General features: G+C 38.1%; 2 protein-coding genes across 3 annotated transcripts in view; one reads left to right on the top strand and one right to left on the bottom strand.

Moving 5' to 3' along the window:
- ghra (growth hormone receptor a) overlaps positions 1–7,867 on the top strand; it is a 35,969-nt gene extending 28,102 nt beyond the window's left edge. Inside the window, exons 8-10 of the mRNA XM_041999296.1 lie at positions 821–890; positions 2,705–2,937; positions 3,031–7,867. Of these exons, the coding sequence (XP_041855230.1) occupies positions 821–890; positions 2,705–2,937; positions 3,031–3,784 (1,057 nt within the window). The 3' untranslated portion in view covers positions 3,785–7,867. The remainder of the gene's footprint in view (positions 1–820; positions 891–2,704; positions 2,938–3,030) is intronic.
- A 1,616-nt stretch (positions 7,868–9,483) lies between these two features.
- Positions 9,484–12,824, bottom strand: LOC121648718 (selenoprotein P). 2 transcript variants are annotated; one of them, XM_041999002.1, is made up of 5 exons: positions 12,674–12,824; positions 11,928–12,158; positions 11,539–11,751; positions 11,319–11,436; positions 9,484–11,197 (listed from the first exon to the last, which is right to left on the bottom strand). In XM_041999002.1, the coding sequence occupies exons 2-5, from the start codon at positions 12,128–12,130 to the stop codon at positions 10,469–10,471; spliced, it is 1,263 nt and encodes a 420-aa protein (XP_041854936.1). In that variant the 5' UTR covers positions 12,131–12,158; positions 12,674–12,824; the 3' UTR covers positions 9,484–10,468. The 2 variants fall into 2 exon arrangements, with proteins under 2 accessions (XP_041854936.1, XP_041854937.1); XM_041999003.1 differs by having other exon boundaries at positions 10,427–11,197.
- Positions 12,825–15,320: the final 2,496 nt, after the last annotated feature.

The following is a 15,320-nucleotide window of genomic DNA, read 5'->3' as shown; positions in this document are numbered from 1 at the left end:
TCTGATTTTCACAAGGCAGTAGGTGGCTGCAAGACAAAAATAAAATGTATTTTAGTTCATATTTCCTCAATTTGTGTTGTAATTTTCCAAAAACAAGTACAAGTTGTGACAGACCGAAGAAACAATCAGAGACAACTATTTATAGCATTACCAGAGAGGGAATTCCAACCCCAGTGTTTGACTTTAAAATGCCTTCAGGGAAATTCTGCAGACTCTGGAGAGGTAGCTTATCTGCTTAATATTCTGCTGTGCAGCAACACTTGCACAAATATGAACTGCATAGAAGAAAACCATTATTGCGTTCTCACCACAATATTAGCATCATAAATTTGTAAATGAACCATTGAACAAGGGCTGCATTAAAGAAACAACTTGTGTGGACTCATAAAGTCAGTTAAAAAAGGTGTTTGAAGGTAAACTAAAACTTTTTGGCTACAGTAAGCAAAATACCTTAGTGTTTAAAAGTTTAATCATACATACCCATTCATTTTTAATAGTTAGGTGCATCCAAACTTTTGACCGGTACAGATTTATTTGGAGGAAAGAAGCTCTTATGTCATTAGCTGTGAATCAAGCGGCCGTATCAGTCATGTTTTAGAGTTTGTGTTATGAATGAATAATAGTTTTTATTAAAATAGACTTATTCAAATATTCAATCAAGAGCTATAAGCTAAGAGTTACACTATTCTGACCAGAACAGTATTTAAAAGCTGTGGACGGACCTTAGCAGTAACAAAAATTGTGAAATGAGAACCCCTGTACTTTTATATGTTGCTGAATCTTAATAATACAGACACCATGTTTTCTCCTGCCTTTTCAGATTAATGTTGGTTCTGTTGCCACCTGTTCCTGCACCTAAAATCAAAGGCATTGATTCAGAGATGTTAAAGGTACATTTATGTGTGTGTAGTTTTTCTGTCTTGTCTTTCATTGTACTTATACTAAATCTCAAGTAATATTCACATGGGTGCTTGTTGGTGTTTTGCCTGTTAATCATAGAAATACACTATATCACTAAAAGTATTGGCTCACCTACCTGATTCTTGTATGAACTTAATAGACATCCCATTCTTTATTGAAATGAGTTCAATATGACGTTGGCCCACCCACTGATGTTGTCAGACACAACCTTGTGCCTGGCTCTCAGCCTCCACTCTAATTAATCTCAAAGGTGTTCTATTAAAGTGAGGTCAGGACTCTGTGCAGGCCCATCAAGTTAATCCACACCAAACTCGCTCATCCATGTCTTTATGGACCTTGCTTTGTGCACCTGCACACAGTCATGTTGGAACAGGAATGGGCCAAAATCTCTTGGTATGCTGAAGCATTCAAAGTTCCTTTCACTGAAACTAAGGGGCAAAACCCAGCTCCTGAAAAATAACCCCAAACTATAATCCCCCTCCACCAAACTTTACACTTGGCTCAGTGCAGTCAGGCTTTCTCCTGGCAACCACCACACCCAGAATCTTCTATCAGATCACCAGATGGTGAAGCGTGATACATCACTCCAAAAATTCTTCTCCACTGATCCAGAGTCCAGCGGTCTCTACACCACTGCATCCAATGCTTTGCATTGCTCTTGGTGATATATGGCTTGAATGCAGCTGCTGTGGAAACCCAATCCATGAAGCTCTCTTTGCACTGTTTTTGAGCTGATCTGAAGGCCACATGAAGTTTGGAGGTCTGTAGCAACCAGCTCTGCAGAAAGTTGCAAACCTTTGCGCACCATGCGCCTCAGCATCCACCCACCCCACTCAGTCATTTTACAGGGTCTTCCACCTTATTGCAGAGTTGCTCTCGTTCCCAATCACTTCCACTTTGTTATGATACCACAGGCAGTTGACTGTGGAATATTTAGGAGTGAGGAAATTTCATGACTGGACTTGTTGCACAGGTGGCATCCTATCACAGTACCACACTGGAATTCACTGAGCTCCTGAGAGCAAACCATTCCATTCCTTCACAAATGTTTGTGGAAGCAGTCTGCATGCCTCTGTGCTACATTTTTATACACCTTTGGCCATGGAAGTGATTGGAACACCTGATTTTAATTATTTGGATGGGAGAGTGAATACTTTTGGCAACATAGAGTATGTGCTCCTCAAGAAACCACTCATGTTAGATATATGATGAAGTTTCCCTGGCTTCATTAATTCAGCAAAGAATTTCTGTTACAACCAGAATGTTCCATTTCTGATTGTTATAGATGATTTATTTACGTTCTCAAAGGAAAAAAAAAAAGTTCAAAACAAACAACATTCCTTTGTGCACTTTGTTACTCAGTAAGGAGATTAAATAAAGAATTGCATAACCAGTTTTATAATAATTTTTACATTTTCATTGTAACGCTGATGAAAAGCAGACTTTTGTGTGTCCATGTGGCTAATTTAGCTCAGGCGTGTTGGCCCACGTAATTATCATTCTACCCTTTGTTTCTGTCCTAGCCATGGCCTCCAAATAAAAAGCAAAATAAGCAGATGGGAAACGAGAGACTAAAGGAAACAACACATGAAGAGAGTGTCTTTTAAAAACAACCCCTGAACTTTAGAAAGACATCCTAATTGCACTAAACAAAACAGTAATGCTGCTATTTTGTTGTTAGACAAACTGAAAACACAATGTTGGGTTTGCAGCGGATAGATTAAAATATACATTGTCAAGAAGTCCCAGACTTTAATTCATTGTATGTCTTGTCTGCATGCAGAAGGGAAAACTGCAGGAGCTGAATTTTATGCTGAATGGTGGAAATGGAGGTGGTCTGCCAACTTATACAACAAACTTCTATCAAGATGAGCCATGGGTTGAGTTTATTGAGGTGGATGAGGAAGATGCAGATACTGCGGAGAAGGAGGACAACCAGGGCTCAGACACCCAGAGGCTCCTGGGGTTACCCCAACCCGTCAGCCACATAATTTTAGGCTGCTCCAACACCATCAGGTAGGGCAAAGTGTCTTTTGCACATAAACTGTTTTTATTGTAGCAAATACAATTTTTTGCCCACACTTCTTTTTGTCTTAATTTCTCCGTCAGTCAACCTGATGATGATTCAGGCCGGGCCAGCTGTTTCGATGCAGATGTGTCTGAACAGGACACCCAAATGCTGATTGCCACTCTTCTGCCAGGCCAACTTGAGGATGAAGAAGTCTCCCTGGACTTTGCAGAAAGTACCCCAGCCTTGGAGAGAGGTGAAACGCCCCTTGTCCAAACCCAAACTGAAGGACCCCAGACTTGGGTCAACACAGACTTCTACGCCCAAGTCAGTAATGTTATGCCCTCTGGGGGCGTGGTACTGTCTCCTGGCCAGCAACATAGAATCCAGGAAAACACCTCAGCCTCAGAGAAGGAAATACAAAAGAAGGGAAAACAAAATGAAGACAATGAGGGGCAGAAAGAAGAAGAGCCTCAGTTTCAGTTGCTGGTGCTGGATCCAGAGGGAAGTGGCTACACTACAGAGAGCAACATCCAGCAGATTAGCACTCCCCCTAGTTCTCCCATGCCTGGGGAGGGATACCAAATCATACAACCTCAGCCAATGGAAACCAAGCCTGTTGCCACAAAAAATGCTAATCAATCACCTTACATTCTTCCTGACTCTCCACAATCCCAATTATTTCCCCCTGTTGCAGACTACACAGTGGTACAGGAGTTAGACACTCATCACAGTCTGCTCCTCAACCCACCTCCCCACCAGTCTCCCCCTCCCTGCCTGCCACAGCACCCCCTCAAATCCCCTATGCCTGTAGGTTACATTACCCCAGACCTGCTGGGGAACCTTTCACCATGAAATGACATTGCTGTGAGATTTTAACTGTTCAGCTAGTCAGTCAGGAAGTCCCTTGCAAGTTGTGCTACCTGATTCCTGCTGGAAACCAAAAAAAACAAAACTTGCAGCACACTAAGTGTATGAGCATGTCCATGTTTTCAGATCATGTTCAGAGAAAGATGTAAAGCTGCACATTATATTCTTAATTGCAAAAGTTGATGCAGAAACAGCAAAAAAGGCAACATCATAAACAAAATGCACAAATAGCTCTTTTTAACATCATGCATGATTGTAATGAATCAGAAAAAAAAACATCAAGTCTGTGATGAAATGCCTTAAGTTGCGTTACATTTCGGGCTAACTGTGTGTTAGAGCAGTGACATACTGAAGTCTTAATCTTACAGTGAGATGTCAGTGTATCGGTGAAGAGAACACAACATTGTTGTCTCTGACATTGACAGAATTTGCCCTGCAGAGGTGTATTGCCACTTACATTTCTATATTTCATATCTCATAATTATATGTTATTAATACCTCACAAGATATATATTTTTCTACATAAAGTCAACACTGTTAAACAGCTATGCAGGTTTGCATCCCTGGCCTCATTTTATCAAAACTGTTTGTGTTTTCATGAATAAGAAGCCAAACTTAGAAGATAAGATGTCAAGACATTTTCTCTGTAGATGCAAATTTGGTGGGATTGATTACATCAACGGCAAGAAACAAATGAGAACAATAAACCAAAGTCAGAAGAGCCTCTTAATTTAGGATCACTGTAGCTCTGTCTTTCCTTAGGGAGTGGTGAAAGGGAGGCTGAGTGATGAAGGAAAACCCTTCTTGAAGTTGATAAGTCAGCTAATAAGAGAGATTAAAACACCTGATAAATCTTTCTTGATATAATTTGATCATCAAAGACTGTCCATGTCTCGCTTTTGAGTTTCCCTTCATCTTTAACAAAGGTTTTTTATTTTTCATTCATTTTCACATTTACTGGGAAACACATGTCACTTACAGAACTGAAGTGCATTTCCTCTAAATTGAGGTTAGGATTTGCTCAGTGGGGGTTCATCTGTGCAAACTGTGATGTAGAACATGTAGCACCACCAAGTGCCTCACTCAAAGGCATGCTATTTCAGTTTTTAAGCAAAAGAAAATGAATGCATATGGCTATTACCCATTAATAATCTTTAAACTGAAACTTTATTGGTCAAGCTCTCTGTTAGAATTGTATCCCCTTTATGTCGCATTGTTGCTGCAGGGACAGCAACTGGAACAAGTTGAAAGACTGAAAGTGTAAAATACATGTAATTAGTCCAAACTATACTTTCTATCTGCCACTTATACCATCTAACATTCTGCCTATTAAGATGGTATTGGCTTGCCATGTCAGTGTTATGGTACTGTTCATTTATGCATTGTCATATTCAAACAAGAACTGCTATATATGACTTGATGTAAATCTTTATTGTGCGCAGATATACAACAAAACATTTGCCCAAGTGCTAACACAGAAACATGCATGCATGCTTATATTCATATAATACTTAAAAGAAAAATTTGCCTTAATTATATATTGTACTTAAATAGCTTTTTTGATATAGCCCTATATATTGTGAGCTGAAAATTGTTTGCACAGTTTTCAAACCAAAAATGTACCTCAAAATTTATAGAGAAAGATTTTTGTACAAGTTTAGATCTGACAGCCCCCCAAAGAGCCCCAGAACGGTTAGTCAGATAGCATTAGCAACATGTGTGTTATAAGGCATGAATGTAGTTAGCACCTTCCTGTACTTTTCTTAAAATAATCGCATTTAGGATATTGTTTATTCAGAATTTGTCGCATAATCAAATTATTTTAGGCCTATATAAGAAGCCTGTCCTTAACTCTTTGATAATGTAAACTTTTATAGCAAAAGATACAAGATTTTAAACTCATCGTGTTTTCATCTTCTGAGTTCTACCGTAAAGACTCAACAATATGCATTTGACAACCAGGACAGCATTGTATATTGTGTATAATAATCTGTCAAAATCAAGAGAGCTCACCTTATAGGCATGGTTTGTGATGCTACACAAAGAATTTCCATATCAACAAGTCTGTGGCTGAATCAGAGCCATTGTTGTACAACATCAAATTGCAACCTCCAGATGAACGTGAACAAAACATACTTAACAGTGGAAGAGAAGTACTCCCAGGCTATGATTTATCCTGTTTTGGGCTCGTTCATGAAATGAGTAGGCAGATAACCTGGATACATATAATAGGGTTTTGTTTTTTGTTTTTTTGTTTGTTTTTGTATCAGAAAACCACATAACATTGAGAGACAAAGATGACAGTTTTAAAATGTGAATCGGATAAATATGCTCTATTTTTCTCTCTCTGGTTCTCTCCTGTCTTTGAAAAAAAAAAAAGAAAAAAAGACTGCTGCTGCTGCCTAGTGCTGATGATGCCAGCAAGTAAATGCTGTTGCAGAAATGTCTTAATATATTCACTGTTGCTGTAAAATTATAGTATATATTTTTATGTCATTAATGTTACTAGTTACAATGTAATGCTGCTTGGTTCATGTATATTTTCTACATTCAGCCTTACCGTCATGGGGAGGGTTTAGTCGTGAGAACGCAATGAGAATGTAAATCTTTTATGATAAAACTTGCAAATTGGTTGGGACTGATGATCTTAAATCAGTCTGAACAAAACAGGAAGATGTGATTTGTTCATTTTTCAGCAGCATAACAATAAATATAGTCGTGCCTCAGAGTCTGTGCCTGTCCAAAGATCCCAGAAGTCTCCGGTGTTCATGAAGAATCGAGGAAGAACTGTCGAGGCTCTGTTTTGGTTGTACGATGGTAACTGTGAATGTGTAACTGGAATATGAAATGCCTTTACAATACTGAGGAAAACGTTTTAAACAGTGTTTGTATGGAGGACAGTCAGATGCATAAATTGGGAGGTGCTTTTTTTTATTTTTTATTTTTATTCAAGCTTATGGTACAAATGTTTACTACATGTGAGTTTTTATTCCAGTTTACTGCACTCATTCATAAAGTAATGTCAACAGTTCTAAGTGTTGTTTGAAGCTTAAAATGTCAAAAACACTTAAGAGGAAGCACTTTGTACACATACAGTATATATCTAATGTTTAAAATAGTTTATTGACTTTATATCTTGGAATAAATCAAGTGTGTGATTTACATGTTACTATAAAACAGCATTGTGTTTTCTAGTCAGCACAACAATCAGACCGTGAGGAACCTTCAATAAGCTTCACTTTTATTCTAAAGAGTTTATGTTTATAGAAAGTATTTTACACTAACAGTGCTAGAATGATGTACTGTAATGGATATTCAAGATAGATCATTTATGAAGTCATATGGAAATATAGGGTGTTATGAAATGGTTATGTTGAAACTCTGTGTTCTTTCTTTTCTCTCACTATGTGATTTCCACAGTTCTTTACTGAGTGCATTCTGTTGGGGCAGAGCATTTTGAAATGATGCATTTTGGTCTGCAGCCTCACTGTTATGTGCAAGAGTGGCTTCTGTCGCTCACTTAAGTCTGGAAGTAATCTTGCTGGAATTTGTGCTGGTTGTTACTGTTTATCAACCAAACAACATTCAGCCACACATTTTTTAGCTTCTTAAGGAAATTGTTTAATTCTTGACTGAAGTACTGCGGTATACTTTTCCTTTTTTTTTTTTTTTTGCAGGACATTCAGTGGCTCCAATCTTTCTTCCCATGTTCAATGTGTTCTCTGCCATGGATCATCCAGGCTCATAAAACTGGAAATAATCCACATGCCAGACTTGGAAGCAGACTTGAGCATGAAAAATGCCATAATTTATCAGTCTGCACTGACTTCAATGATTAATATGACTCCTTTTTTTCATTCTTTCTTTTTTTTTTTATTTGTCACCTTTATGTTTTTTCAGCATCACCCCTCTCCTTAGAGCATCTGTACTCTTCTAGTGTTTGCTTCAGGCCAAAAACTGTTGGCCCCTGATAAAGTGTTCATTTTCTTTCACAATTGAGCCTTTCTGGCATTGTATGTGTGATCAATAAGCTCTCAACAAGTTACACAATAAATATGCAGCATCTTGTGCATTGCTTTAGTCTCTGTTGATTCATGAATGAAACATAACATATCATGAAAGCAGCTTGCTGGGTTTAATTTTGTCTAAACACTCCCAAGTTGTCCAAATGTTGTTTAAAATGCAACTAAACTAATTCTTTATTATATTTTTTTAAACTCTGTGCCGACAAAGAACACAAAGGTAAACTCTGGTAATCCTCAGTATGGTCCACAGAAATAGTCGGCATGTTCTAATCCAAACAGATAATGTGGACTGAATATGTGTGTACAGAGGAGAAAAAAAATTGCATACATGTGTAATAATTGGATGGTGGAGAATGCACACTTGTTTGTGAGAAGCACAGAGGAGCTTGTGTGTGAATGAGTTCACAAGTGTATGATTTTCTCTGCTGCTGCTGGAGTAAGTGGAGGGAATGAAAACGGCTGCAGAAGCAGTTGTGCATCCAGGGGAAAGCATATTGGATAATTAAGACAGAGGCTGTGTACTGCGCTGCTCTGTGTGGGGCTGATTGAATCAGAGAGAGAGCCACTCACAGCTCTTTGTCTCAGGACATTGCAGGTAATTACCCATAAGTCACTGTTCCCCTGTATTGGATCTTCAGCCCAATTACGCCCACACAAGCTGTCCACCTTAGCTTCATTTATTACCTCCGGTTGCCTGTTGACCTTTTCAGGCGCACAGTCCAACAGGCAATTCAGCTAAATAACATTGAGCAAAGCATGTTGCACTTTGAGTCTTGAAGACACTCAGATCTGTACACACTGACAAATTTAGGTTTCTGCAAAGAAAATCTATTTTAAGATGCTTCTCTTTGTACATTGCATAATATTTGGATCCAAAACCATTTGAAAAAGTAGTTAAAATACAATCACTACCACTAACAAAATTAATTATTTGGCCCAAAATTTTTAATAAGGCTAAGTGTCAATGGAAATACAGTATAACAGAATAAGAAAATGACTTAAACTGATATGTACCTGATATCGGAAATGGATTTGAGGAACCAAATATGTTAAACTACTGCTCAGTAATATTTTTTCTTTTAATTATATCAAGGATTTTTTTAAGTGATTAGTATTTACACTCATCTCTCCAGATAATTACTTCCATATGTGTTTATCATGTGCATGAAAATCAGTGAATTTAAAAGTATTGTTTTGCATGTGTGACAAGAAAGTTTATAAAGAAATGCAAGAAGCATGATCCATTAAAAGTATGAGATAAGTTAACATTAGTTAATCATTTAAAATGAAGAGGGTGCTCTGTTTAAAGTTCATTTGTGTGTAGTTGTGGATACATGGTGAGACTACCCCACTGTATAGATCATTACCGCCATCTGCTGGCCTATTTTTAAAAAGCATTACTTTTTACACAGCCCTCAAGCTCTTATTACCTCATTCATAAAAAAAATAAACAAATTAGGAGGTCATTCAATCCTTACGCTAATGCAGAAGTCACATGATTTTAACTTTTAAAGTACCAATACAATTAAATCTGGGGTATCTATATCATAAATATATCAGTTTATGGTATCTGTGGCAAACTAACAATTCTTACTCAGACAGCTTTAAAGCATTTAAATGTTTAAAAACATCATTTAGACAAGAATGCACACACATTAAGAGATTAACTAAACCATCTTTATTCAACTCTCATTTTCCATTTTCAGTGACTTTAACAGAATGCCGTTCTCTGTGCAAACATCAGGTCTTTAGGGTGACAGTTATATTTCCACAGAAACCATCATTAAGTACAGAGTGTATTCCAACAGTCATTCACCACTTCACTCTCATTTTCTGATTAATAATTCTCAAACCATAAAACTTTGTAAAAGCTGTTTTTCCCCTTTTAAAGCCTTAAAAAAACATTTGCTATTTATGATCTATGTAGAAGATTTAGTAACTGAAGTACTGCAAGGTGTAACGTAAGACATCTAAAGTGAAAGGGTATACCTGAAATATGTTAAAACTCATGAACTGTATCACTAAGTACAAACAAAAGTAAAGTCATTCATTATTGTTACTTCTATAACATATGTTCAAGACTGATCAATAGCACTATTTAAAGTTTGCTGTGTAGTTACTGGCCTATAGTTTTGGGTTTTTAAAAAAAAGGCTGTTACATGCATTTAAAAAAAAACTTTTTTTTTTTAAACTATGAAATTTTAAATGTTTAAAGTGTTTATCATGTTCTTGAACAACCCCCTCCTCTCTCACCTGCCTGACATCATACAGGTGCCACTAGAGCATAGTTTCTGCGCCTGGCTTCATATAGGATGGTGAGAACAAAATGGAGGAGGCCATTTGTGAACATGACAACCACATGCACTCCTGAGACAGGAGAAGAACAACCACGGACAGATCAAAGCAGTTGAAACTTAGCAGGTGCAGTTCATCTATATGAATAATACGCTGGCACTACTTGTGTTGGTTGATATTTTCATTAATCTCATTTTTATCTTTATGTGTGATATTGGATTTTGCCTGCTCATCTTTGTCGTCAAGATTGCTCATCCCCCTGTCCCAGGGTAATACTTGTTGGTAAAAAGAGCACTTGGCCTCTGTGTTGCTGGCTGATATCAGTGCCAGCTTACAACTGTTGTCATCCTCAGCTAACAACACCAGGGGGTCAGGCTCATTGGGCTGTCTGAGGCTGCTGTCAGGCAGCAGGAGGCAAGCGTCACTGTCAGGTCTCCCTAACATTATTAACTGCATCGCCCATTAGCCCGTGTCACTGACAGGAGGCGGGCAACGCCTCATCACAGTGTCAGAGACCAAGCGACTGCTCACTCCCTGCATCGCCAAACAACCTGCGTCAGTGTCAGCATCAGCTGGCCTTAGGAGAGGCTTCATTGTCAGAGCCTGCTGTCCACTGTCAGCTGAACTTCGACTTTCACCTCCCTGTGTCTGTTACTCAAGGCCTAGTGGGGGCTCCTTGGGCCCTCTGTGTCATCTCCTGTATGTGCACTGCTTGCTGCATCTGATCTGAGTCTAAATGATGCTGACTTTGAGATGCCCCATTGTGGTGATCATGTCCTTCTGAACCCAAACCTTGCTGACTTTGACCTTGTCCAAAGTCAGAACCATGGGCCGCACTATCATGGTTTCCATGGTGATGATGACCATGGTTGTTATCATGGCCACGACCAACGCCACGGGGATGGAAAAAATGATTATCCCCATGGCGGTTGTGACCATGATGACCATGATGACCATGATGACCATGGCTGTGATGATGACTGTGATCACGCTGCGTTGCATCACCTCCAGCTGGACTACCATCTCCATCAGGCTGTGCATCTGCTTTTGGTTTGCATTCCTCTGGAGTCTCAGCAGTCTGAGGAAAAACAGACACAGAAGTTGCATTTTTCATTCAATGTGTTACGAACATATTATCTGAGGAATCCTGTTTGTTTAAATTAGATAAGCATTGCCACGTTTTTTGGCGTGGTTTGTACCTCATATGAACACTCTCCACATATGTGTTTGCAATAGGTATCTTTGATTGCATTCTCAATATGGCCATGTCCAATGATAGAGTATGGAAGTGAAATGTGATGGGTGAGACGGCCACACCTGATGAGAAAGGGACAGAAAAGTGTTGTGAAATCGAATATTGTATCCAAATTGGTCAAAGTAATCTCCCTTACAAAATCTGACATAAAACATTAAACAAACCTGTCATAAATGAGAAAATCATCTTTCTCTCCACCTAGTGACTGCCAAATATCAGGCTGTTGCCCATCCTGTTTGTAGAGTGTGACGCCCTCTGGAAGTCGCTCAGCCAGCATGGGATGCAGGCGCTGCGCTTGCTCCCCCTGGTGGTTTATGACCATATAAGCCACATCCCTCAGCCCCTGACTCTCCAGTGTCTGGCGCAGGCCCTCCATTCTGATAACAAAAATGAACACCAGAAAACATAAGTTTAAAATCTGGCTCAAAAAAATGCATTTAGTAATAATCACTCATATATAAAACTGATAAACATGTACAAAAAGAACACTGTGACAGATATCTTTTTTTTTCTTTTTTTTTTTTTTAAAGCTCAAAGTACAGTTGTCTCATACCTGGAAGCCTGCACCAAACAGAACAGTCAGCTGGCCTGTAAAAGGGTCACCACTGTCACCCGGCCCATTGACCCTTTCATCGGCTCCACCTCCCCGATCTTCCAGGCTGGTGGCAGCTGACAGCGAGGCCCACCCCCTTCACTCTCTGCACCGCCCCCATGGAGCAGGCAGAGAGTGAGGAGCAGACTAAGGCATGTCCACATCTCTGTGGCGCCTCCTCACTGCCCCAATCTGCAGAGCACAGAGAATAATGCATAGTGGGAGGAGCAGAGAGTTTAGAAAATGGTAAGCAAAGAGTGAAAGAAGAGAAAAAAATTGATCAAGCTCAGCAGACAAAAGTGACCCAACAGTACAAAGAGTCAAATAAGTTAAATTCCTTAAAGTTGCTATTCGTTTTCACTTTGTGTTAATCATACTAAGAAGTTAACTGAGTGAAGGAAGTTCCTAAATCTGAGCTTTTGTTCTTTCTGTATAAATTAGACTTAATAACACAATAAATGCAAAGAAAAACCAAGATTAACAAAAACCAAAGCAGTAGGCATGCTTGAATATGGCTGTATTCTACATGTCTCACAGTGGCTGACTGTAGTTAGATAACCTGAGACACTGCATTAGCAATGAAAACATTTGACATAAACTGTCCAATATCTTAGTATATATCATTGTTTACCATTACATACTAATGAAAGGATTTCCTTCTGTGGATTTGCACCTTTTTCTTTTAAAGTAAAAATTCTGTCACTCACCTTTTGGTTAAAAAGTTTCCTTCTCTCTGTTCAGCTCTGCGTCGAGGCAACTCCTTTAACAAAAACAAGCCTCCTCCTCCACTGCTCCCCCCTTTTATACTCTGCCTGTTGTTTTGCTAACTGTAGAGAGGACAAAGTTCATACAGCTGTCTGCTGATGCTTACACTTTTCTCGAGTTTAAAAAACACCCAGACCTCGAAATGCTCTTGGTCACAGGATACAAAGCATTCTGTATAGGAAATGTTTATAGCAACTGGGAATTTGACTAATTCTTTCAAGGACAAGGAGTGAGGTGAAAAAGTAGCCTCTGCCTTGGTGATAGTGAAAGAATTTGCCTTGTAAATCAAATTGCCTGTTTTTACAAGTGCACAGTGTATAATGAATTGCAAAGAAGACAGTTACAGATTGCATAACTGTGTTTCTTGTTTTCTACAAAGGGAGAAGTGAAAAGGACAGAAGGCGGGACCCTGGAAGATGTCCAACATGTTTCTGCAAGATCCACATTAACACAGCTGAGCTTGTATACACAAGTAATGTCACTTTATCAATCCTCAAATTTAAAGAGTTAATAAAAGAGCACAGATAAAGTAGATTCCCATTAACAGGAACCCAAAAACTATTAAGATCATAGGCAAGTAAATAATACTCTCATGGTCAAGGGCAAGCCAAAGTGGAATGGTTAATTTAAAACCAGGTTTTACGTCACTTGAGACATTAAGTGACCAAGGACCCCTGAAAACAGTACATTATCCATTAGTGGCTGATGCCACAGCACAGTTCCAGGTGCCTTACCAAACAGTTCTGAGACACAGTGAAATTCTTGTTAAATGCTTAGAGTTCAATTTCCTGGATGCACAGCCTTACATGACAGTAAAACAGTAATCGAAGTCAAATTAATAGATTACATAAACTGGCTATAAACAGTGTGAGTGTACAATCAGGTGAGGTGATAAAGGCCAGGTAGCTGGGCGTGATGAGCACACTGTTAAATGATAAGGGGGTTAAAGGCCAGTCTGGTTCTAACAAGGCAAAGAAATATGAAAGTGGGGGTGTAACAATAAATGTAAATGTCTTAAACACATATATAATGTGGTTATAAATATTTTGTGTGAAACAGTGGTTAGTATTCCAAGGGATAGATCTAATAATCTGTTTATCATATTCCATATACAGTAGCTTCTATGAAGAGAGCTGAAAGGGAAGTAAGTTTAAACCTATATTTAGGATGCTCTGTGTATGGTGTCCTGATGAAGTTACCCTTTTCCTATTAATGCAATGAAGCATAATGATTTGAAATAGCAAATAAGGCTGCGTACCATAGCAAGGTCTGTTGACATGGTGGTATCATTTTACCCTTGGAAATATAATAACAAAAAGCCACAGATTAAACTAGCTGTACCATTTAGTGTAAGCAGCAACATGGAGGATGCAAACAAGAAATCAGGTAATGGAAGCTGGGTCTAGCAGGTCTTGCAAACATCCAGCCCCAGTGTTACTCATTTACGGAATATAGCATTCTGGCAAATATTCAGGGCACATTGACCTACATATAATCACACTTATCAGTAAACTGGCAATAGTATAAGAATTCAGTGAGTAATCATTTTTTAAAATGACAGAGGAGCAATAATATAGTTGGTAACTCAGAGAATATTACTTAAAATGAACTAACATAGTCCTGTTTTTGCATACAGTTGAGGCTTCTCGGTTTGTATAATATCCATGCAACACAAAGTACTCAAACTACTTTATGCAAAATGTATTGTATTATATTATCATGTCAAAAAGGTTCCTTTTGAATATTCACCTCTTTAATCTACACTCACTGACTTATAATGTTAAATAAAAAAGTATGAGAATATCTTTCTTTTCTAAAAAAGGAAAAACTGAATGATCTTGATTTTAAAAAACAAAATAAAAGCCCTTCATCTCTCCAAATTTTAGGCTACATTCTTTCTAAATGCAATTTTCTATGTGGCAAACATATAGGCGGTTTTAAAAACTGTGGAAATTTGTTTAACAGTCTTTGTGTAAGGTGAAATGATTAAATGTAGTTAGGCAATGCAAACAGATGTGCATATCTAAAAGTACACCAGTTCACACTGCATGTCAGGACAGAAGCCAAAAGTCATGAAGTCCAAAGAACTCTACTCCTTATATCAGATCTTTTGGTTCAAGCAGGTCAGAGGCACGTAATCTGGTACTCACGTATGACTTGTGTCAAGGTCCTGAACTGTTAAGATTCTAATTTAACCTTTAGACAACAAATCTAAAGCTATAAAATTTTACATCACTAAAATTATATAGAAGGTTTATCTTTTTTGTCTTACTCAATTTTGTGAAAAGGCTTTGCCCTTTTCCAAGCTGTCTAACTACGGATTTGTTCTTATTCATTGTTCTAGATAAATAAAGGAAAATAAATAAATTAATTAAATAAGTTCAAGAAAATGTCAAATGTTGTATATTTCTGTTTGTAGTAAGTAGCATTTCTTACAGTGCAACCTGATTTCCTATTATTTTGTTATTGCTGCAGCTTCATGTAACTAATTCTAAAAGGGATATTTTTGTTACAAAATTTGTATCTCAAATAAAAATGGTTTTGTGCAGAATTTAGGAAACAATTAAAAAAATAAATAAAATAAAATAA

Source organism: Melanotaenia boesemani, chromosome 11, assembly GCF_017639745.1.
Source record: "Melanotaenia boesemani isolate fMelBoe1 chromosome 11, fMelBoe1.pri, whole genome shotgun sequence".
Taxonomy (NCBI): Eukaryota; Metazoa; Chordata; class Actinopteri; order Atheriniformes; family Melanotaeniidae; genus Melanotaenia; species Melanotaenia boesemani.
This window is presented reverse-complemented; position numbering and strand designations above follow the sequence as displayed.